The sequence below is a fragment of the Ambystoma mexicanum genome, chromosome 5q (genome assembly GCF_040938575.1).
Source record: "Ambystoma mexicanum isolate Mex_15411 chromosome 5q, UKY_AmexF1_1, whole genome shotgun sequence".
In the NCBI taxonomy this organism is placed as follows: domain Eukaryota; kingdom Metazoa; phylum Chordata; class Amphibia; order Caudata; family Ambystomatidae; genus Ambystoma; species Ambystoma mexicanum.
Window position 1 is genome coordinate 1142614224 of NC_090933.1, and position 24030 is coordinate 1142638253.

Genomic DNA, 24030 nt, shown 5'->3' on the forward strand with positions numbered 1-24030 from the left:
AACCAATGCATATGATCAACTTAACCTAATGAATGACTAAAGCGGCTTGTTGCTTTAATAGCATTCGTGCTTAAAGTTTCCCAGATTGAAAACACTTATCCACAACGGATTTGCAGTCATCACGAGGAGAATTTCAAAAAGTCGCACTTTTCACGGACTAAATGCCTTTTGAGATGCTTTTAGAACCCGTGGCAGCCAGAGGATGGGGGCTGGTCATATGGGTTTAGGACGACCAATGGTAAAGTCAGGCACGCGAGAAGAGGAAGATTGGGTTTTGTTGATGTGGGGATTCCCGTCACTGCTTCTTTACGGGTGTGAAATACAGTTCACGTTACACTCGTTAGGGTGAAGTTACAGGGAGTGCTTGGAGCACGTGTTGCATTTGCAACTTGCAGCTGGTCTTGAAAATAAAGTAACATGCAGGGCTTTCTAAGATGTGCAAGGTTCTGTGTGCGACAAAGAACAGTGGTGCGGCCACACCCATTTGTACCTTCATCATTAACATCACAGAAAACATCATAGGAATGGATAGCATGGGTCTCAAATACTAGAGGGGATTGTGGAAGGCTACATTAGGAGTTGCCAAGAAACAATTGAACTTTGAGAGGTGAAATATATATATATATATTATGTATGTGCAATACCTTGGGTGAAACCTTTTTGAATAACGACTTCTAATCGTGGCAGGTACGGCATACTAAAATTAATGACTAGCTCAAGATCTCACACTTGCAATGGTAAAGCCAGGATTTGAGACCAGTTAGCAATTAGACACTTAGCACATTTCTACCGACTAGAACTAAGTGGTTGTTTGATTATAAACACTCAGTCTTACAGAGATGATCTCAAAAGAACACACATCACAATAAATCACTGACAAATATAGACTTCTCAACCAGAAAAAGCCTCTGCCAGGGATCCGGCTTCTATGGTGGGCAACCTGGAATAATGTTCGCTAAAGGTAGGATTTTTAAAGTACTTAGAGGAAAAGAACAATGAGTACACACGGAGGTGTCACAGTTGTTTTTTTGGTAGCCAAACAACAAAGGTTAAAAGTTACATCGGTGCCATTGTTCCGGACCCCATAGAGGCGATGTTTCTTGGACTTGTAGACCTAACATTATAATCTGTAAAACATTTCAAACACGCCCCTCGAGACCCCTTTAGTTACTTAAGGTCTTCTTGCTTCGTCGCTCCCACTACCTCCTGGAAACGTGTTTAGGCCTCCGCGCCAGTTCAACATATCACCAGCTGCCTCACCCATTTATACACAAGTAAACACTGTTGCCTTTGCAAGCTTTGTTTGGTTAATGTTTCCGATATTGCGCTACTTCCTGATGACAGACAGCAAGGGCTGGAACTCAAGCTCTCAAGTGAGAACTGTGGTGGCAGCTTTTCTAACTCTGGTCTCCAAATAAGAACTTCTGTGAAGACCAAAGCACTGAACTCGGCAACATCAGAGTATTGCACGCACATGCACAAACAAACACCCCACTTACGATTTAGTCCAATATCATGGTATGTTAGGATCACAGGTCGGGTTCCCTTTGGGGTGCCGCACATTGTAACATGGATGATTCCATGTGCAGTCTCAATATCTTGCTCCTGCAAAGTAATAAGCAATCATTAAAATTATCGTTGTAATCCAGAGTCCTTAGCATCTTTCAATAAGAAAATAAGCATGTTAAATTCACGAGTAATTCTTGATGATTAATTTAGATGCAATACATAGAATGCATGTGACTCAAAGTGATGCAATGAATGGCAAACAAGGATAAGGGAGTAGATAATTTACGTGATGAAGCATGTGCCATTCTCAAAATAGCCCACTACTCACAATTTGTGGAAGCACTGCCACCTTCTGGACAGTACTGAAAACGTGTAACGAAGCTTAAAGAAGAACAAGCTACTTACCAACTAACGTTCTTTCGACTGGATGTTCCTCCCACGTATTCCTCATCTTATGATATTCGTATCCTGCCAGCTTTGCTGCTTTGGAAAAAAAAAAATTCTCGGCAGAGGGTGCTGTGCACGAAGTCGTGGTGTCGATGTCTCGCCGGGCTCCGTACCGTGTCGACGTCACCGTCAGTATAAATAGCTTGTGCCACGCTCGCTGGCTTCAGTTCTGTTTGAGGAAATATTCAAGGAACACCCAGGCGTGCCTCATGACGGATAGACTCTTCGTGAGAGGAATGTAAGTAACCCTAAACTGTACTGCGAGGTAGGATTGGAGGGGTGATGAGGAATACGTGGGAGGAACATCCAGTCGAAAGAACGTTACAGTTGGTAAGTAACTTGTTCTCGAATGGATTGTGTCCCCCCACGTATTCCTCATTTTATGATAGACTCCCATAGCAGTGGTCATTTTGGAGGTAGGAGTACTGGTTATTGTTCTCATAGACGGAATGAAGTACCGCCTTGGCAAACAAACCCTAATTGGAGGAAGAGGCATCTAAACAATAATGCCTGATGAAGGTATGCATTGATGCCCATGTTTCAGCTGAATAAATATCTGCTGCAGGGACTCCTCTTCAGAGCCGCAGAAGCAGCCATGCCCCTAGTGGAATGGGCTCACAGCCCATCCGGTGGATCTTTTCCTGCCAATCTGTAGCACTCAATTGTAGCCAGAATGATCCAGCGGGATATAGTTTGTTTTGTCACCGATAATCCCCATTTATGACCTGTATAACCCACAGAAAGTTGGTCATCTTGACGTAATTTTGACATTCTTGAAATGTAAAAACTGAGAGCCCTTTTGGGGTCCAGTCTATGCAGTCTCTTTGTCCAAATGAGGAGGAGGATAGAATGTTGGTAATGTGTTTTTTTGTGACAAGTGGAAGTCAGAAACTACTTTTGGTAAGAAAGATGGTTTAACCTTAAGAACCACTTTGTCCTTGTAAATAGTATATGGAGGTTTACATGAGAGAGCCTGTAGTTCACTAACCCTGCGGGCTGATGTTAAGACCACAAGAAGGACAGTCTTCAATGTTAGAAGCCTCAAGGGACAGGAATGCAGAGGCTCAAAAGGAATACAAGTAAGAAAGTACTAGATTTAAGTCCCACGTTGGGACATGAAAAGGACTGGAGGGTATACATTGGTAAGCCCTTTCAGAAATTGAATTATCAATGGAATTTTGAAGTAAGAAACCTCTTCTGAGGAGCACTTGAAAATGGACAGCGCAGCTAAATATCCTTTAATTGGTCCGATCTGGAGCCCCAGATTGGCTAGATGCAATAGGAAAGAGTGCCATTGGGTGTGCCACATTGAAAAGGCTCCACATCCGGATCTTTGCACCAGTTACTGATTTTGTTTCAACAACACCGGTACAAAGATTTTGTTGCTGGACTTCTGGCCGAAAGCAAAATCTCCATTACGTCATCCGGAATATCCCAATCCTTGCATCTCAACCTCTCAGAAACCATGTGTGAAGGATGAGCGTTTTGATGGAGAGCCAGACCTTCCTCGTGCGAGCGAAGATCTTCTTTGAGGAAGACTTATTGGAAGGCAGATGGACATTTCCAGAAGGTCCGGGTACCACGTCCCCCTGGCCCAATCTGGGGCAATTAGGATCATGGTTTTCCTGAACTTTCTCAACCTCCCGATTACTTGAGGAATCACCGAGACTGGAGGAAATGCTTACAGAAGTGGAAACTTCCAGTCCACCACGAACGCGTCTCCTAGAGCTCCTCGGAGGAAATTCCCTTGAGCAGTACTGTTTGCACTTGCGGTTTACTGTGGTCACGAACAGATCCACTTGAGGGGTTCTGCAAAGGGTGAAGATCTCCAGAAGGACTTCCTGAGCTAGTTCCCACTTGTGGGTTATCCCAGTTATCAGCTGTAGCCCTTTGCACCATAGCCTCGGGCTTTAGACAAGAATGACCCTGGCCCTCCATTCCACTCATCTATACCCTCTGCCACGAGGGTGTGGAATGAGGCCTTTGGCATAGTTGTTCAAGACCCGTACCACATCCCTCCCCATCTCCGTGTTTTGGCAGCGATTGTCTCTGTATTGCCAGGTACTAACCTCATATCCAGAGGTACCACCATCACATGTACTGTGTATATGTAATCTCGTGTGCCATTCCTCCATACATGTTCTCTATTGTATGAATGAGCAGTACTTCCTTATGTACTTACCCGACACATTGCATTGGGTTCTCCATGTGCACCAAGCTTACTTTTGCTATCCAGTAAGGAACTCTAAACTTTCCTAGCGTACAAAATAAACGTTGCTTCTCTAAGTGCCAAGAAAAGGCTATGCATTCCCTAGTTGGCGCTGCAGCGCAAAACCTTGAATAGGTGAGATGCACTCACATTCTGTAAAAGTAATTCTGGAGCCAAATATTTTTATCTGGCAGTATACTCGATGCTGTACTACACACGCGTTATTGTGCTGTTGCCACGTAGAATCAAGTTTGGTAACCTTATTTTAGGGGATAATTGACAATCGTCAGGAAAAATCTGACCCTGCATAGTTTACAAAGAAAGCACAAGATTGGTCTTGGAGATCATTACCCACGCATGGCGATGTTACTAGAAGTCTGATGGATATTTAAAAATTAGACAATCTGCTGCGTGAAGGGGAGAGGTACAACAAACGAAAATAAACGTAAACTCCAAAATATTGACACATGTCGTCCCTTTAAGGATTAGGAGCATCGGCTAAGGTTCAATGAAGGCAGCAGGGGTTCTCATTTACAAAAGGGAGCGTGAGCTAGGAATCTCTACATGGATAAAATATTGACTAATGATTAATTTTTTTAAGTGGAAAATATTGTGCGGGTGGATTCCCACATGTTGAAAACTTAAAATGAGTGCACTTAAGTTGAAGTCCTCAAAGCCACCTGTTATTTCAAATGCTGCAAGTACCTTCTCCTTCCCAGACACAAAATACAGGGGAAAGAAGGAAACCCCAGGGTCCAACAACCCATAACGCCAATATAATCACTCCTACTTTTGAATGGAACCAAAATGAATGATGGATTTCTAACATGCTAGGAGAACGTATAAGGAAAACTGTTCTAAATTGACCACCCCCGATGCATGCCTTAAGTTTAAAGGAGCCACCATTAATCAACAATCTAGAAGGTCAGCAGACACTATGAAACAAAAAACACTATTGGCAGAGGGCCTTTCATTGGTCAGACCTCTTGATCTCCAGACTAAAAAATGGACTGGATAGGTCCACATATTAATTTCCGAAGTCTAGAGATTTAGCAGTATTTGAGAGAATTAATAATTTCCCTTTGATGGCTGGTATAGAACCCCCAGCCCCCCAATGGTTTTTCTTTCACCACCAAAACTCTGCCCCCCCACAATAGACTGGTATGGTATTGTTCATTTATATAGTGCCTACAAATTGGCAAGTGTTTCAAAGCTCTGAAGGAGGGTGGGAACACAGGGGGCATTTTTTTTTCATATATATATATACTCATATATATATTAGTAAAACGGGGAAAGGGGCGCACTCCAGTTCCCTGTACAACCTTCTCAGCCATTAGTGTTCTCCTCCGACCGGTTTCTGTGCTCTTACACATCATCAGGGAGGCTGTCTTAACTTACAGCTCACAGCAAGTGCAGGTGATGATAATCAATGATGATTTCTGCTGCAAGGGCTTCTGTTAGATGTAGTCATCAGGTTTAACAAGGAAAAAGCTCACGCCCAATCCCACAGTGGAGAAGGGAGGGGGGGGGGGGGGGGGGAGTAGCCTGCAGTGAGGCACTCCAAAGCAGGGCATATGTCACCCCAGTGCAGCACCCCATCAGGTCTTGAAGATTCCACCCTTCAAAATCCTGGAAATATGGTAAAACGAGGAGAGGGCGCACTCCAGTTCCCTGTACAACCTTCTCAGCATTAGTGTTCTCCTCCGACCAGTTTCTGTGCTCTTACACGTCATCAGGGAGGCTGTCTTAACTTGCAGCTCACAGCAAGTGCAGGTGATGATAATCAATGATGCCAGCGACCAGTGAGACTGAGGTACACCAGGCGGCCAGTCAGCATTCTGTAAGGAATATGAGGCAGAGAGGGAAAGGACAGAACAAGGTTAGAAGGGTAGCGGGAGAGAGAAGGAAGAGGAGAAAAGGAAGGTCGAGGAGTTTCAGGAGACCCAGCTGAGTTGTAAAGGGCAGAAGAAGGGAGGTTGAGGAAGAGGCTGTTGCAGTAGTCCAGCTTGGAAAAAACCAGGGCTCTAGAGAAAGTGAACCTCTGGGGGAAGTGAGCAAGGGTAAAGTACCCCAAGGAGGTGTAGTTGAGACTTTTTAGAGATGGCTGAAATGCGAGAAAAGGAGAGTGTGGAATGACACCAAGCTTTCTTCAGGTGGGTGCAGGTGCAGGGCCAAGGGAGGCCGGCCAGAGTGAAAGTAGGAAAGCGGGAGCAGGGGTCCCAATGCGAATTATCAGTCTTCGTGGCATTGAGGCAGAGGTTGTTTGCAGCACACCATGACTGAATAGCGGACAGACAGATATGAGCGAGCAGGAGTAGGAAGCGGCTGAGGGTGCAAACACTCTGCTAGTTCAGTACAGATGGATGTGCATCTAGGTATTTGTTATCAAGAGGTGTCATTTACTCACCCATCTGTTAAGCATATTATTAACCTTTGATGGAGGACTGTACCAAGGTATTGCATACAGATTCACTTGAGATTGCCAATTGACTCACATCACAAAATGAGTTCTCTGGCTATTTTTTGCAGGAAATTAGGTCTTCCTAGTCATTGCCGTGGCTAAAAGGAATCTACCCGAGCCTCCCTCTGAGCCCCAGTACAAGGCTCGGGCACAGCGAGTCCCAGGGAAACCCTGAAGGGAAAAAACCCTGAGAAGAGCTGCTGGAGTTTGTGGAATCCGGAACGTCTTCTTCTCGGGATCAGGACCGAAGATCAGAAGGTAAGCGGATGGTAACTTCTGTCCTTAGATAGAGAGTTTACACTGGGGCTGGATATCAGCTGTACACTGTGAAAGTTGTGGGTGGTTCTCTCTACTCTCTTCTGTAGGAAACTTCCCCCTTCCTTCTTTTCCTTAACCTCGGTAAGCAGCTTTAGAGTAATGAGTCTTGAAGGTGAAATCAGAGAAAGGATGGAACTGGAAAGGAAAAATATAAATAGAAGAGAAAGCCGGAAATAATATAATGGACCGGAGGTCAGAAACCTACTGCTTGATGCCGTATGTGAAAGGATATTTCCTACCGAGGATTGGATTCATTACTGCACACAAAGGGTGTGCGTTCTTATAATGCGATGAATGGAGAGCAAGTGTGGAAGATGGGACTGCTGTCCGATTGTACAAATAGAAAGTAGATAGTAACCAAACGGGGAGAGCGATTGCTACTCCTAAACTGCACATCGCAAAAGGGGAGGAGTCTGACACTTACCGCTGCTTCTCAGTGTGGCTCTCTGGGGCTGAACTGAACAGAGATTTGTAAACAAACCGAAGGAGGTCTCGGTCTGTGATCGGATTGTCAGATCTGCAGTAGAATGGAAGGGAAATGAGGAACAAGTTAGGACAATAATATGAGTAATCAGGAGTAACCTAGAATATAATCCCTAGGCGAACTCACGGAGCATGGGCATACTCCTACGAGAATAGCAACCCGAAGAAACTGGGATTCGCCTCCCGGATATGTTGTTCCAGATGTTGGCAGAGTCTCAACCCGACCTGGGAAAGGAAACACTAGACCGCGGCTTGAAGTCTCGGAGGGTTCTTTCTGGGAAACTCTCTTTCTCATCATAACACCGGGAACTCCGTGGAGAGCAAAAAATGTTTGTCACAAGATTGCACTTGGACTCAGATTTTTTTTAAAAATGTCTTCATTATTTTCAACAACAAAACAAACATGATATCGTTTTCAAGCAAATTGAGCATTGGTAATAACTCCCCCCTCCCTACCTCCTCCCCCCACAGACCAAGTATATAACAGTGTGCTGCAGTCCCTGTACACCAAGGGTAAGTGCGGGCTGTCCGGATCTCCATCGATTGAGCTGTCTTCCTCTGGACGGAACAAGGTCACCGTGAGGGCCACCCACTGTAATAGATTGTCAGAGGTGTCAATTTTTTGGTGTCTCTGCGCCAGCTCCCATGCCCCCGCCTCGGCGGAAGTCCATCTACAGAGGTCCTCCCACCATGTTGCTACACTGGGTGCTTTGGGGCATTTCCAGGCCATGGCTATTCTTTTTGCCAAGATGTACATTAGGTCCTTGAGTCTGTTCAGTGGTCCATTATATTTCTTTCTAGGGTATCGGCCCAGGATGCAAGCTTTGGGGGATTGCACGTCTAGTGTTATGTCTGCGTTGGCAGCCCTGGCTTGGATCTGTAACCAGAAGGTTTGGATTGCCGGGCATCCCCAGAACATGTGGGACATTCCCACGGAGGATTCATGGCATTTAGGGCATGTTGCAGTGCCTGTGCTGCTAAATCTGGAGATAATGTCTGGGGTGAGGTAAGCCCTATGGATAATGTAAAATTGTACGAGCTGGAAGCGGGCGTTTGGGGATACCTTTTTGTGGTATTGTGTCACAATCTCCCACTCATTATCTTCGAACATCTCGTCAAGTTCAAGTTCCCATTTTTCCCTGCTCTTGAGTCCTTGTTGCATGGAGCAGTTAAGCAGGGTCTCGTAGAGCCTCAAGGTTTCATGGCCTCCCTCTGCCATGCACAGTAGGGTCTCGATTGCTTTGTGCCCGGTGTCGAGGCTTTCCATCTCTGGCCATCGTTTTGTTAGTCTGCTCGCTACTGCCCCGTGTAGGAGGAATTGCCCAGATGTAATCCCCGTGGTTTCCTGCAGTTCAGTGAACTTGTGAATGCCCTGACCATCTGCAAGGTCTCCCAAGGTGGCAATGCCGAAGGATTCCCACATGTTCCTGATCACTTTCTGGCCTTCAGGTCTGTGCGACATTATTGCGGCTATTGGGATCCGAGGGGAGTAGGGGTCTGCCAGGTTGGCGATTGTGCAGGCCCGCTTCCAGGTTCGGATACCCAGGTGGATTAGGTATGAGTCACGGTGACTCTCCACCGACTCAGTCCAGAGTAAGTCTCTGAGCAGCCACGGGGAGTTTGTGGGCTGTAGTAGGCGAGTGTCCGTGGAGGCGACGTCCGCCATCCACTGTATCACATGCTTCAGTTGACCCGCCAAACAAAGTTCGAAGTTAGGGATTTTGAGGCCACCTTTGTCATACAGCCTTTGTGTAATCTCTAGGGCTACTCTGTCTTCCCTCGTGCCATAGGAATTTTCGGCAGAGTTTGTTTAGTTCCTTGAAAAATTGCTGCAGGATGTATAACGGGACATTGGTAAAGAAGTACAGGAGTCGAGGCAGCGCCACCATTTTGAGTAGACCTGCTCTGCCTGCCACCAAAAGGGTCAGTCTGCTCCAGAAGGCAAATGATTTGGCCAGGCCCTCTTTAGCCCTTACTGTGCTTAGTGTATGTTCAGTTCTAGGATAGCGTTGGATTCCAACGCCCAGGTATTTGAATGTGGTGGGTTCCCATTGGAGTGCCAGTGAGGGTATCTTTCCTGGTTTTGCTTAGGGCAGCTAAGGGGTATAGGCAAGATGTCTTGATTTATTAGGATCCCTGTGCATATTGAAAACCCGTTTCTAGTATGTAGGATAGTAAATGCTCAGGGTCTTTCAGGTATAGGAGCATGTCGTCTGCGTACATAGAGACTAGGTGGGTCACTCCATTTATTGTTATGACCCCCATCACCGTACTCTTGTCTAAGGTATGCCGCCACTGGTTTGATGGCCAGGATATAGAGTAAGGGGGACAGGGGGCACCCCTGTCGAGTTCCTCTGGAGAGACACCATCTGTCAGAGTAGATATTATTGGTTCGGACTCTGGCGGTGGGGTGCGCATAGGTGAGTTTGACCCAGTTTAGGAAGGTAGGCCCTATCCCCATCTTGGTCATGGTGGCATGGAGCCATTTCCATCTGACCGAATCAAAAGCTTTAGAGGTGTCGAGGGACGCTACCGCACTTCTACCGGGTTCTTTGTGTTGTGTATGACGTGGTGCAGCTTACGTAGGTTCTCTGTGATAGAACGGCCCTGCACATACCCTGTTTGGTCTTGGTGTACCAGGTGCAGGATGGCCACCTGCAGTCTCCTAGCTAGCAGTGCTGTTAGCACCTTATAGTCCACATAAAGCATGGACAAGGGCCTGTACGAGCCACAGTCAAGACTGGCTTTGTTGGGTTTCAACAGGTGAATGATGACAGCTTCGCACATGGTGTCAGGGAGGCGGCCCACTTCGTACGCCTCGTTATACACCTGGGATAGTAAGGGGGCTAGTAAGTCATCAGTTCACTCCCCGGGAAGCCCGTTTGGTCCCGGTGTTTTCCCCGAGGGTAGTGTTCTAATGGTGGCCATGACCTCGTCGGATGTGATGGGGCCACCCAGGGATGCGATTATGTGTTTGTCTAGGTGCGGCAGCCTGATAATGTCGAGGACATCCTCAATGTCTGTGGGAGGAGTGGGGTCGGAGTATAGGGTTTGATAGTACTCTTTAAACGCTAGGTTTATCCCGGCCTGCGTATAGATATTCAGGCCATCGTCGCCTCGGAGAAGGCAGACGGGTGTTCTAGGGGTCTCACGTTTGTATAGCCACACAAGTAGTTTACCAGGCTTCTCGCTTAGGGCGTGGTTCCTTGCAGTGTATTTCGCATAGCTTAGTTTCCCCAGTGTCTCCCAGTGTTTTAGACAAGCTTGTTTGAGTTTTATCGTTTTCTGCATGTGGGAGGGGACTGGGCATGGCGTAGCTTCAAGGTCCCTCAGCTCAGCTTCAGTGCGCTCGAGCTGGGATGTGGTGTGCCTTTGGGCTCCTCCCGCAGCGGCTATCATTTCACCCCTTATCACTACCTTATATGCCTCCCACACTGTGCTTATGTGCGGGTCACTGTCAATGTCAGTTTGCCAGTAGTTCGGCGTACCTTGTCAGATTTGTTCGTTGAAGGCTTTGTCAAGGAGCGCCTCGCTTCTAAGCTTCCATGTCGGGACGGGGGATCTAGGGGCTGTCAAGGTCCATGTGGTGATCAGTGGTGAGTGATCAGAGAGCACTCTGGCCAGATACTCTGTGTGTTCGAAGAGGGCCGGGTGTTCCTCGTTGGCAAAAAGACTATCGATTCTAGGGTGCACATTGTGCGGTTTGGAATAAAAGGAGTAGTGTCTAGTGTCAGGGTGTTGTACTCTCCACAGGTCTTTCAAGGCGAATTGCTGTGTGCGGGCGTTGAGCACTTTGGTTGGGGGGAGGGGATGGGAATGTTTGCTGTCTGATCTGTCTATGCGCGGATCTAGGGTGCAGTTGTGGTCACCTCCCCATATTACAAGTCCCTCCCTGCAAGGGCTTAGGCGGGTATACAGTGAATGAAAGAAGACGGTGGCGTCGTGGTTGGGAGCGTAGGTGCAAATTAAGCAAAGGTCTCTCCCCTCTATGGAGCCTTGTATTAGGGCCATTCTGCCTTTGTTATCCGTTTTGGTGTGAGATAGGGTTATGGGGACGGATGGCGCGATCCAAATCAGGACATCTCTTGCATAAGTGGAAAACGTGGAGCCAACACAGGTCCCTCTCCAGACTGTCCAGTGCAGCGAGTTTAGGTGCGTTAAGATGTGTCTCCTGCAGGAGGGCGATACCAAGTTTGTGGCATTTCATAAAGGAAAGGATGTGGTGTTGCTTGACGTAGCTGTTTAGGCCCCCGACGTTCCAGGACATTATTCTGATTCTGTCAGCCATGGTCAACACATTGATGTGAGCCTGTGGGTGATTCCTGGGCGAGGTTGCGGGTGGGCCCGGCTGGCCCCAAGGTGATCCTGCAGCGGGTGGACTTTCTCGACCTTCAGGGTGTAGTCGGGATAAATCGCAACCTTTGCCGAGTCTCTTCGTATGATGCCGCTGAGTCTTGAGAAGGCCAAAATTATCTATCCTTGTAGTTGAGCACTTTGGCTATTATGGGTCTGGGTGGGCGCCTGGCAAGGGACCGATGGGCTCTCGATGGTGAAGCCTTGGGAAAGCTTCCCTGCGCCAATTTCCTGTATGAGGAGATTTTCAATGAAGTTCGTGGTGGCGTTGCCCTCAATTCCCTCAGGCAGGCCAATAATCCTGATGTTATTTCTCCGGGCCCACCCTTCGGCCTTGTCGGCCCTGTCTTCTAGGTTTTTCACCGTCTGTGTGAGGGCGTCCACATCTTTCAGGAGTTGCGTTTTTGATTGTGTTATCACGTACTTGGGACTCAGCAGGTTCAGGTCAATAGCCACAGCGTCTATTTTGTTTTCCATTGTTTTCTGTAGGGTCTTTATAGCCTCCAGGAGCTGCGAGTTCACTGGTTCCGGTGTTTCCGCATTGGGTTCCCCTCCCTTAGCTTGGCCCCCCCGTCAGGCATGGGGGCAGTGAAGGTCTCCATGGTGGTCTGCCTGTGCTTATTTCGTGCACCTCTGCCAGACATAGCCCTGGTGGGGTGGACCGCTCAGTGGAGGTGCTGCTTTAGGACTTTGAGTCCGTTCGTTCTGCCTGCGTTGTGCTCTTGGGCCTGTGGGCGGTCTGGGCGAGTCGGCGCCGACCCAGGGGTGTCTAGGGCAATCAAGCCCCAGAGATGCGGTGATTCAGCCAGGCGGGCCCTTTTGAAATGGAGGGGAGGGGGCCACTGTCGAACCACGCCGCTAGCCTGTGGACAGAGGGTAGCACCCCACACCCAGGTTCAGAGCGTGCAGCTGCTTAGGTGTGGCAATGATTAGCCTTCGTGCTACTGGGGGTCTCAGCGCCTGTTCTTGGGGGGGTTGCGTGGGGCTTCGACCCAGTAGTGTCAATGAGCAGTAACACGCAGGGGTGTGGAGTCAAGTGTGCTTTACTTGAGCTTGTGCGCCAGCCAGGATAATGTCTTTAATTATGTTGAGTCACTCCCAGTGCCGCCTGCCACACCAGTGTCTAATCCGGTGCCGGGGCCAGCAAACACTGGGACAGCCCGGAGTGACGTAGGAGCCAGGCACATGTCTGTCGGGGTGGGGGAGACCGGGGCTGGATGGGTCAGGACACAGGGCCCATAAGCTGCTGTAGCGGTGGTGCCCCCGGCCCTCCCCCAACCCACTCCTTACCGTGTGTCTTCCGGTAACTTTTACAGGCGTTTGCTGTGTGCTTCAGCTGGAACAGGGCGCTCCAGTGTGGGGGGCCGCTCCCTGCCCAGCATCCGGGCCCGAGCGCCGATGAGGTCCTCCGGCACAAGGCCCATGCGCTCGCCCCCCGCTGGAGGCTCGGGGGCGGCGCAGTTCAGCGAGCCCGCAGCGGGGCCAAGGCAGCTGGGTCCCAGTGGCACTTTGTATCTCCTCACTCCTCCTTCATCGAGCGGGGCCCGCCGGCGCGTCAGCCCCCGGTCTCCGCCACAATGTGGGGGCTCCTCTCGCAGGCAAGGTGGGATTGCCTCACTTAGCTCGCTATCCTGTGCAGCTGTCGCTGGTCCTGCACCTCCTCTCCTGCCCACACTATGATGCTGTTCGGGTCACCCCTCCTCCGCCGGTCCGGGGCACTGCGGAGTGGGCAAGCCCCTGCACACTCAGGTGGGTGCAAGTGTCTAGTTGTGCAGCACCCGCGCCCACGGCAGCAGTGAGGTGTGCCCGGGTCCGGCCCGCTATCACTGTCTTCATCGGGTGCACAGGCTACAACGCGAAGGCTGGTCTCAGGGCCGCCGCCATTTTCCAGACGCTGTAGGGTGTCCTGACCCACGTTTGGACTATTAAGCTGCAACATTTGGTGCTGTGGGCTTAAAATAAAATCCAAGATGGCGGAAAAGCCCACAGTTGCGCCAGAATCCAGGAAAACCGCGCAGTTTGTGCGTACACCAAAATGGTTGCCTAACCTGCCACCCACCAGTGCAAGCATGATGGGCCAGGAGTGCCATGAGTGAAATGTGTGCCAAAGGAAAAACAGCAGGCTTAAAAAAAAAAAAAAAAAAAAAAAATTTAAAAAAAAGCGCTTTAAAATCACCTTGGTTTCCCCAAATGCAAGCTCAAAATGCCTATTGTAAACATCACAAGATATTCAAAAATCTCAATGAACACCAGCAGACATTTGGCAGAATGTATTCTTGCGTGCATACTAAATCTGGAAAGATGAAGAGCCCAAAACAATGTTTACAACAAAACTGGCTGAGCTGTGGATGTCAGCAGCTTAAGTTAAATGGACAGAAAGCCACGAAAATCGAATTGTTTAAAATAAATGAGTGACCTACTTTTGAGTGTAACAGTTTGCAACTGTTGAAATGTCATAGTTTTGAACTTAGAATCAGCGTTCTAGCTGCATGTGTAAAAATTCTCAGTGTGATTTGAATGTAGAAAACTGGGAACTAAAGTGACATTTAGCTGAAGCCTGGCGAAGAGAGTGGATTCTGCCTGACAACTACCCCCGACAGGAGAGGGAATTCAGCAGCTGTGTTCCCAGGCCTGGCTGCATTCTGCTGCCCCCGCCAATAGGAGAGGACACCTCTGATTGAATTAGGGGAGTGGCACCTGGGGACTACAGGAAACTAAACAAAGCTCTGTCCCTCACTCAGGCAAATGTTATATTGGGGGGGGTCGTAAAATGGCTTCCTCTTGGGAGAAACTGGGAGGAGAAGTGCCTGTGAGAGCAAGCTGAGCTTGGAGGAAGTGGATAAACCAGAAATTCCACCATGTGCTTTGGAAAACCACACCCCTTTGGGGCCAGAGCATGATTTTAAAAAGATGGATAATTCATAGTGCGGACTTGTAAAAATTATATAAACATCATCATTCTTGTGATTTTTCTGTGCACATTTTAAGAGGTGTTAGGACCCTGTGGTATGTTCTTGGGGATAGTAGCGGAAAAAAGGTTGTTACTCCAAATGTATACATGTTAAAAATCTGACACTATCTTCTGAAACCCATATCCCTGTGCACATTTGTGTAAAATCTGGAAAGATTTAGAGGTCGTTATCTGGATGAAAAGGGGAGAATTCTGTCATAAGTGGACACGACATCGTACAAAGACAGGGATCGGATGGTTTGGTGCTACAGAAAATATGTTAGCTGGACCTATAATATTAGAAAAATGGTACATAGATAAATATGTATTTGGGTCAGAAATAGATGTGTGCAATTTGACAAGGGGAGGTTCCTCTGACCATAAAACCTACAGCATCACTCTGACACTCCATTTCTTTCCCCCAATCAAGGGAGAGAGGAAAGCTTGGCCAATGATAAGTGAGAGGGACAGGCTTAGCTAGGCCCATGCACACACCCATTTTCAAAACACATAAATGGAACATTGAAACCCAGGTAGACATTCACTTTCCACTTTCTTGCAGGACGCTTTGCTGGGAGACTCCAGGCTTCAAATCCATCAATATCCAGAGAGACCAGAGATCCAGAGAGACCAGAACTGTGCAGTGCGGAGAGCAGACCCAAAGACCAGATCGCTGTGAAGAACCGCTTGCAGAAGTCCAGCCAATCCTGACCCGATCGGTGACGAAGTCGCATTCCTGTCCAAAATCTAGTGCGAGTACCCAGCTAGCACTGTGCCAAAACCAATCTTAGTTTAAAATAAACTAATCCAAACTATTTTAGCCTATTAGAACTGCCTCCTAAAATCGTGTCATTCTGTCATTTTTAAAACTGAAAACTGTCATCTGTCATTCTGAGCTTTAAAATTTCAAATCCGAAAAACTACCTTTACTAAATCGGCCGTATCTCCGGAACCGTTTGTGCTAGGAGCGAGTTTTAACTGTCATCTTAAAGCTACAATTCTAATCTTTCCAACGAACCTAAAACCGACTTGCTACCCCTTACAATGCCTCTGTAATTGCGCTTGACGTACATGACTAAATTTGCCGCGATTTGACATTTTGCTTAATTTCAGCCACGTGTAAAAAGATTTGTCCTTGCTTTCCTTTGCTGAAATTCATTTGCAACCTGACAATCATTCATAGAGCATTGCTTAAGTGATCCTGAACCAATACCAAGTAGCTGTCACCCACCCTGAACCTCTAGAGGGAATTAAAATCATTTTAGCATATTTTTCACTTCTTTGCATACCACATCAAAGTATATTGCCTGTGTTTCAAACTCCTACCTGTTTTCCTCTAAGCTTGCTAGGGGGGGGAACTAAAATTATATTTGATTGCATTCCTGAGAACTGTGTGCTTTCCTTCCATCTCTTTACCTTGCATAAGGGGGGGGGGGGTGAATTGTCAAAGAGAAGTGATTACATTGTCTTTTGTTGACGTCATATCAAGTTTATTTTCTGTACTGCATTTTCATTCATCATTGCATTGTCCTTGAAGCCATAAAAGCATTCTCAGCTACTTTATCCTCTCTATCTCACTTCTAAGCCATCAAAAAGAGTGTACCACTGTAACATTATCCATTGTTGATCACTATCATCTTCACAAGTGTGCTATCAAATATTAATTTACTATAAAAGTGTGATAGATATATATTGTTTAATTTTCAAATAAACCTTTTAATTTGCAAAACAAACCTACTTCTTGGCTCAGTGGGGTCAGGGGGATTCTAAGAGAGGGGTGTTATATAAGGGTTGTCATCCAGAGTAAACCAACTGGACATAAAAATATATCAATAAGGGTTTCCCTCAGCATCCCAGACTAGGCATTGACTTAGCTGTAGTGTTGAATTGAATCCGCTTACAACGCCTCGTCTCTTCCTCACCGAGCCAAAGCTGCCGAACGGAGTGTCGGAGCTGCACCAAACTTCGGTATCAGGCGTCCCAGTACTTTCCTAATATTTGTGGTGGTTTCCAGTCGATTTAGTGTATTTTAGGATCTGTTTAGCGGCGAATCGATGGGCGTATGATGCAGAGCTGTGAAAGGTGCAGCTGTCCTACATGGCAGTTAGCCACGCCCCGACTCAACAGATAACTGCGGTAGACACCTCTTGTCATAATATAGCCAATGTTCAGCCATTTTGAAAGGGAACAAAGTATTGGGGACTTATTGGAGGTCTTTAATTGGCATAGCAAATACGGTCCATCTAAAATCTGACTACTGGGAAAGTAAAGATAATTACCTAGTGTGTTGTATAATTCTATCTTGTTTCTGACAGTGGATGAGGATCTAAATGTAAAGAGCTAAATATAAAGATCAGTCAGTGATCCAGAAGAGTTTGTTTCTGGAGAAGAAAGCTACCCGGAACATACCCATGAAGCAGATGAAATATGCATATATGGATATTTAAGAAAAGCAATATTACACTCTATTACTCTAGATTGAGAGGACTGCAACCAATGGGTGATCAAGACTTGATATGGTGGCAGCACTTCTTGTACTGTACCTAATGGGAACTCAAAAGGTCATTACCTAGTTTCTTAAAACATAAGGGTTTGATTTTGGACAGGAAGAGATCTGGAACATACCCAAAAGGCAGAACGAAACAAGGGCATGTGGATTCCAAATGAAGTGAACCTTCTACAACATGACTCAAGAATGATACGGCTTAAGTTAATGGGTGATAAAGATCAGCTATGGTGGCTACACCTATATTTGTAAGAATCTAGCTTCTCATGGCTAGGATATATATATATATATTTTTTTAGCAGACTAAGCAGGTGTGGCAGACAATAGATTAGTCATCCTCCTACAATCCTTGGTTGAATCCGATAACCCAGGCTTAGTTTTGGCCAAAGCTGCGAGATGGACACATCTAGCCCACCAATTCTGCCTAAAGATCTGCAAACTTTGGCTGCCCCTTCTCCCCCACAGCCCTACCCAACCCTCAACCTCATTCACGTTAACAGCTACTCACCTTGAGCTTTCCACTCTGCAGCTAGAAGAGCCTGCCAGTAAAGGGGCTCAGCATGGAGTCACGCTCTTGCAATTTCACGACAGCCATGTGTAGTGTTTTTTATCCTCTGAAATAACCGAATCATTGCTCGAAGCATTCTGCACTGTTAGCAAACCAAGGGTGTCAATTTACCCAAGGTGGCAATTGCCTGGGTCATAGTTGGTTGGCCCCAGCTGTGCTGCGTTACAGCCTGGGAAACTAATTATTACTTAAGTACAGATGTCAGTCTGGTCAAGAGGACTTGGGCTTAAGGAGCTGGAAATACCTTGCCAGCTGCCTGCACATCAAGAATATTGAACGAGAAGTATAGCGGTGTCAATCAACTGAAAGGGAAAAGTGGACTGGGAGAGAACAAATCCCCCTTGAGATGCAAGGGACCATAACAAACCGGAATGGCGGGCACGACCTAAGTTTCAAAATCACTCGTTATCACGCATTGAGTCAGCATACTAGGTTGTGCAGCAAGTCCCGGCCCCTGCTCTTCGAGTGAGGCTAGGACGTGAGACGGCTGAGTCATGACACACCCACAGGTGCCTCGGACTCAGGCGTCTCAAGCTGCAACCAATAAAAGTCGGTGTTGGGAGGACACGTGCGCATTCTTCACACCGCAGCGTGAGTAAGAGAAGGAAGGTAAGCTGCATACTTTAACCAGAGGGGGGCTTAGCACATTAAGATACTACCTTGGAGTACTGCGATTAATGTGCCCATAACTCTGTTTGTACATCTCTTAAGGGTACAGACTCTAATCAGATTACTTGCACCGTGCAGCACGCAAGTAAGTCATAACTTCTTTTCACCCCTTTGTTTTTAGAAACTAAGCGTTTAATGGGCGGATATAGTTTCTAACCAAAAACATAGCCCACTTTAGGAACCTTTTTTTGGACCAAGTATGGTTCACATGATTCGAAATAAGTGAAACAATGAAGGTATTGAAACTTACGTTTATTGTGAAAATCTATACTTATTGATAGCAAATTGTATTGCCGGTTACGCTGAACTGTTTCTTGATTTCCATTTTTCCTTTTTTTGCTTTTACTTATTCTGAATGATTCTCGCAACGACAATTGGAACTGTGGTATGGGATAGGTTTACCACTATCACGCATATATGCACAAATAATTGAGGTTTTGAAATAAATTTATTCTCAAAATCCAAATGTCTGTGAATAGAGAGCACAGCCCTGACGAAGGAGACTAATATTCTCCGAAATGCCCTGGCAATATTAAAAGCTCTCATTTTACATCAGCCCAGCTTGGTGGTTTGTTATCTTCCAGACAAAAAATAAACTGAACAATGATGGAACATATATTAACTTTGTGATCCACCTTCTAAACCAAGAAAGCATAATTTGGATACATTTTCTACAAGCTGCATTAATATAATTATATTATATATATATGTTTTTAAATAACTACAAGTAACCTCGCCATAGAGTAAGATGAGAGAGAGCGACCGTTTAGCAGGGTGTGATACACTCCGCTTTTTGTATATGCAAGGGACAATAGTCACAGTTAGGATCTGATTAATCTATGCCTGTGAGTGGCCCCCACAACGACTGGTTAGGACTTTGAGGAGCTGTTCCCTTTAAGAATACCAATGTCTGACCCTTTGAGAAATAGACTGGGAAAAATCGGAAATAGTAGTGGCAAACAAAGATTCTGTAATAAGGTATTTTGGAGGATTATAGCAAATGGTCCACAGGTCAATGATGTGAACCAGGCTCAAAACCCTCACTCTGTCAAATGGGTTACATATTTTACCACTGCTGCTTAACAAAAAGTGACAGATGCTTGTATGGACATTAGCATTACTTTTCATAAAGTTGTTTATTCAATACTGTGGTATGTGTCGCAAGAAATGGCGTTGGCTGTTTTGCATTGAAGTTTAATTACACAATCATATGCAGATTTGGGAACCGCTATGCGATCTAGGGGCGATGATAATCTTTTCAAGTGAAATCGGGAGTATGTCCAGGCTGTGTGCTGGTACTGCTCCCTTTTAGCCTGTACATGCACACCCTAGATGATGCCTTGCTGGCAGTCACTCCAGATATAGCTCAAGTTTGGGACTACAAATGATCACTATTGATGTGTTGAATGTATATACAGCTTAGAACCCAAAGGCATTAAAGCACTAAGTAGAATTAACTTCTGATGGCAATAACAAAGCTCTTAAATTAAGGAAAATCGATATTTTTAGTGGTTTCTTAACAGTCCATAATTAGATGCATCTTAGTTTAAACAGCAGTCAAAAGGGGTCCTTTACATTCTGCCTGTACTTTTTAATTACATTTGGGGCCACTGAGGATCTAGGAAATGGTAGTTCTGAGACCATGTTGGAGATCTTTTTAAGAATTGGGCTATCAAACAATGGCTTGTGAATGGATGTAGCAATGTTTCACTCGAAACGATATTGTACTGGTATGAAGTATAGTTCGGCAAATGTTGAAGTTACAGGTCCATACAGTGTCAAAGACGTGATATTTATAATCAAGAATAGGATAGAATTACAATAACCCAGTTTGACATTTACTATAGCTCTTGCTGCATGTCCAAGATGAAGCTGGGCCAGGAACCGTTAATCTTCTTGAAAAGAAGATTATAGTAACCGACAGATCGAATAATGGTTTTTACATGGGCTGTCATATCCAAGAGTTGGGCAAAAGAAAAAAAGAGAAAAAGAAACAAAAATAAAAGGCCTGAAAGCTTTCGTTTTAGTCAGTATGTTATGTTATTTTGCATTTATATAGCGCCTTATGTATCATTGGTATGAACTCAAGGTGCTAATTAGTCTTATGCATGAAAATGGCAGGGCCGCGGATGTACTAGGTAGCATTATTTGTTTATGAATCATTCAAACTTAACCAGTTACAATCTATCCATGGTGTAATGGTTACTGATCTATGTACACAACACAGTGCTCATGGCCAGAATGCCCAGATCTCTGTGGTAGCAGCGCTTTATTTATTTATTTTTTCCAATGGGGTCCAGTAAACTTGGTTAACACATGCAACGCTAAAACTAAGGTGGCCAGTCTGACCCATGGCCAGGCCCACAGATACTTGCTTTTCAAATGGAAGAGCACTGAAGATAGTTTCGTTTTGACCATCTAGAAGAGGTTTCTCAGGAGATACATCTGGGATGGAAAAGCCAAGTCTAAAAATCCAGTTTACTGGCAATCAAATGAAGTATCCACAGATTCTATGCCAACTTTGCCAGATGCGTGGTTAATTGGCCAAGACTGTATACAACTAAATCATTACCCACTTGCAAGTATATTTGTAGAGTAAGGGTTACTCCATTAGAAAATGGAGAGCATCAATAGAAGTACTTCATGAAGAATGGAGGGGAGTGGAGGGAGGCTGTTCTCCATTCAATCACATCACAAGGTGGAAGCCACTAATTTTGTGAATAGCAATTTGACTCAATGAAGAAGCACTACTAAATAAAATGAGTAATTTAATGGTCATTTACAAGCGTAAAGAAAATGTCTTGTGTTAATTTAGATGCCAAACTGGATTAACTTATTGGGTTTGGGTCTATGGTTTTCCAGTCAATCCACGACCCCAAAAGGTGAAAAGGTGCTAATAATGTTTGGAAAAGTTAATGAGGTCTATAAAAATAAAAGCCCACAGCGTTTGAGAGAGTGATACAATGACAGAATAGGATAACGTTTTGCATAAACCAATAGGCAACCATTGTATCACAGTTTAAGAGTTATACTAGAAGCATAGAGATGCATAACAAGGCTAAGTTTCAGGAAGCTACCATTAGCATCTGAGCTAAGAGGGAGACTATGTGAAAGGATTGAGATGTTCTTGTAGCGTTCACGTCATAATCAACAAGCAACTCAGTGATAAAGATAAACCTTTCGACAACTACGAAAGCCAAGGGAGCTATGAAAAGAAATATCATTTACTCTCTGATGCTGGCTGATGACATAAGGCCCAGGGACTGAGAATATATCTTCCTTGTAGCAAGGCGTTTGCATAAAAGAATGACTGCGGGGAGATTCCGATAGTGTATCCTCTGTATTGTTTTCAGTTGGTTTGACAGTAGTCTCATAGCATACTAGTTAACTTAATATGTAGTTGGACCAAAAGAGCCATGCAAATTGAACTAGGTACATATTTTTTCTAGTATTAACACGAATAGTTTTCTTTTTTTAAATGGCTTTGCAATAAATGTTTGTTTTCGGTTGCTTTTACTTGCTATGATTTGATAATGGGATCAATATGGTCAATGGTAATTGCTGAAGGGGATTTCTACAATGCATGTTATGCCTCTATATGACATATTAATGATTAATGTATGCATAATGGGATGAATATGGCAATTAAAATACCACATCACATGACAATTATTACCAAGATATGCTCATGTACCGTCATATGGGGGTATTGCCGTCTTTAAACGGGTACTGCCATCATATGGCAAACAAATTAAATCATAGACAGGTATTGCCATTATACTGAGCTAGGTACTTGCTCCATTGATAGTTTTGCCATCAGTCCTTCAGCTATTGTCTCAACTGGTCAAGAATTACACTTTTTTCAGGAGGTTGACATTCGAGGCCGCTAGTGATTGTGGCTGGGCATAAATGTTTTCACCAATTTGCCATTAACGCTGCATGCATGCGTGAACCATTCAAGGGGCTTTGGAGGGCTGGAGGGATTTTCCCCAATGAAACCTTTTTTAATGAGGAGCTGAATGGACTGCCCAGAAAGGTTGCGTAACAAAGTCCTACAATTTAGAATCTCTTATACAAAGGGATGCACATACCCCCTCTGCAATCCCCCCCCCCGTCCGCCCCAAATAGATTTTAGGTCCACAACATTAAAAAGGAAGATTTTGCAAAACCTTCTCAGTTTACAAACAAAAACCATGCTGGGAGCGCCAAACACCATATGCCAGCACTGCCATTATAAAAACATTTTCATTCTGGCTCCGATAAAATGTATACCAGCAGGACACCATACTGATTGTGCCCACTGCAGAGAAAGTTTGTTGTGAAGCTTAGAAGCATATGCAGAGAGGTGCACGGGTCATGGTCTACGATGGGCTGGACATTTGTGTTTGCTCAGAATAGAAGTAAATGAAGGCCATGCACAGACTCTCAAAGGCAGATGAATTGATGGCCAATCTGGCCTTCTAGGCAGCCAGTGAAAGGATTAGAACAAAAGGTGAGACTGAAATGTATATTTTGGACACCAAACACAAGGATATCTTCTTCCTTCAGATTTGAGACTTTGCCTAGTCCGGTTTAGAGTTACTCCTTGACGAAACAGCACACTGAATATCTATAGTGATAAATGTGCTGGACCTTCACACTGGTCTCAGCTTAAAAAAAAAAATGAACAGGGCTAACTTAAAGAGTCCACCACAGTTTGTGATCCTAGCAGACTCCTTGGAAATCGGCCTTCATGACAACGGTAAAAGGAATAGGATTATGAGAAGTAGAAGAGATTACTGTAGACAAAATAACAGGAGGTGTTTGCTTCACCAGTCAATATATTCTTTTCATGATGTGGCTAATGTTGCTTCTCTTGCGTTTACAATGTCCACAATACCTTTACACCATTTTACATGAAACAGAAAACATTTTTGTTGATGGCTGATTTATAAAAATAAATGTTCAATTATTTGTTCCACCGCTATAGAACACTGATGCATTTTGGGCCACGTTATTGATTTGCAAATTTGAGAAATACGTTGAGAAAGTACTTTAATCATATTTTTAATTTTAATTTAAGGAATGTTTACTTAATTTTCTATTATTAAAAGAAAATTGTATGATATTGAGCAGAAGTTGTTTTTTGCCATCAGTGAAGTCAAACATGTCCTATGATACTGGCAGTTATCTTAAAGCACACTTATTTCTGGGCATGCTTCGAGGGAGCTTTGTCATAGTGGGAATAAATGTAGAAAAAGGCCTCAATATCCAGTACAAAAATGTAGTGCATACTCTGATATAGCAGTTTATCCTTCAGCTAGACTACATAATATAATTACTGCGGTGAATTGACTCTAGAGGGTCTAGGATGGAGTCCAACTGTGGCAGTTTTCAAGGAAAAATGTTGGTCCCCGGTACTATAACCAACTCTCCTTTACTAAAGCTGTATGATAGCCATATGTACTATTTTTATAAGTATGTATTTTCGCACTGGTGTTTGGAAGTACTGAAACAAAATTCGGCTTATTCATGGAAAAGCAGAGTTGTTTAAGAATGGGAGGCATTTCATCAACAT

At 45.1% G+C, this 24030-nt stretch overlaps 1 protein-coding gene across 2 annotated transcripts in view; it reads right to left on the minus strand.

Moving 5' to 3' along the window:
- NDRG1 (N-myc downstream regulated 1) overlaps window positions 1–24030 on the minus strand; it is a 432144-nt gene that overhangs the window by 319479 nt on the left and 88635 nt on the right. For both annotated transcript variants that reach the window (XM_069621660.1, XM_069621661.1), the window contains one exon: window positions 1500–1605. In XM_069621660.1, the coding sequence (XP_069477761.1) occupies window positions 1500–1605 (106 nt within the window). The remainder of the gene's footprint in view (window positions 1–1499; window positions 1606–24030) is intronic.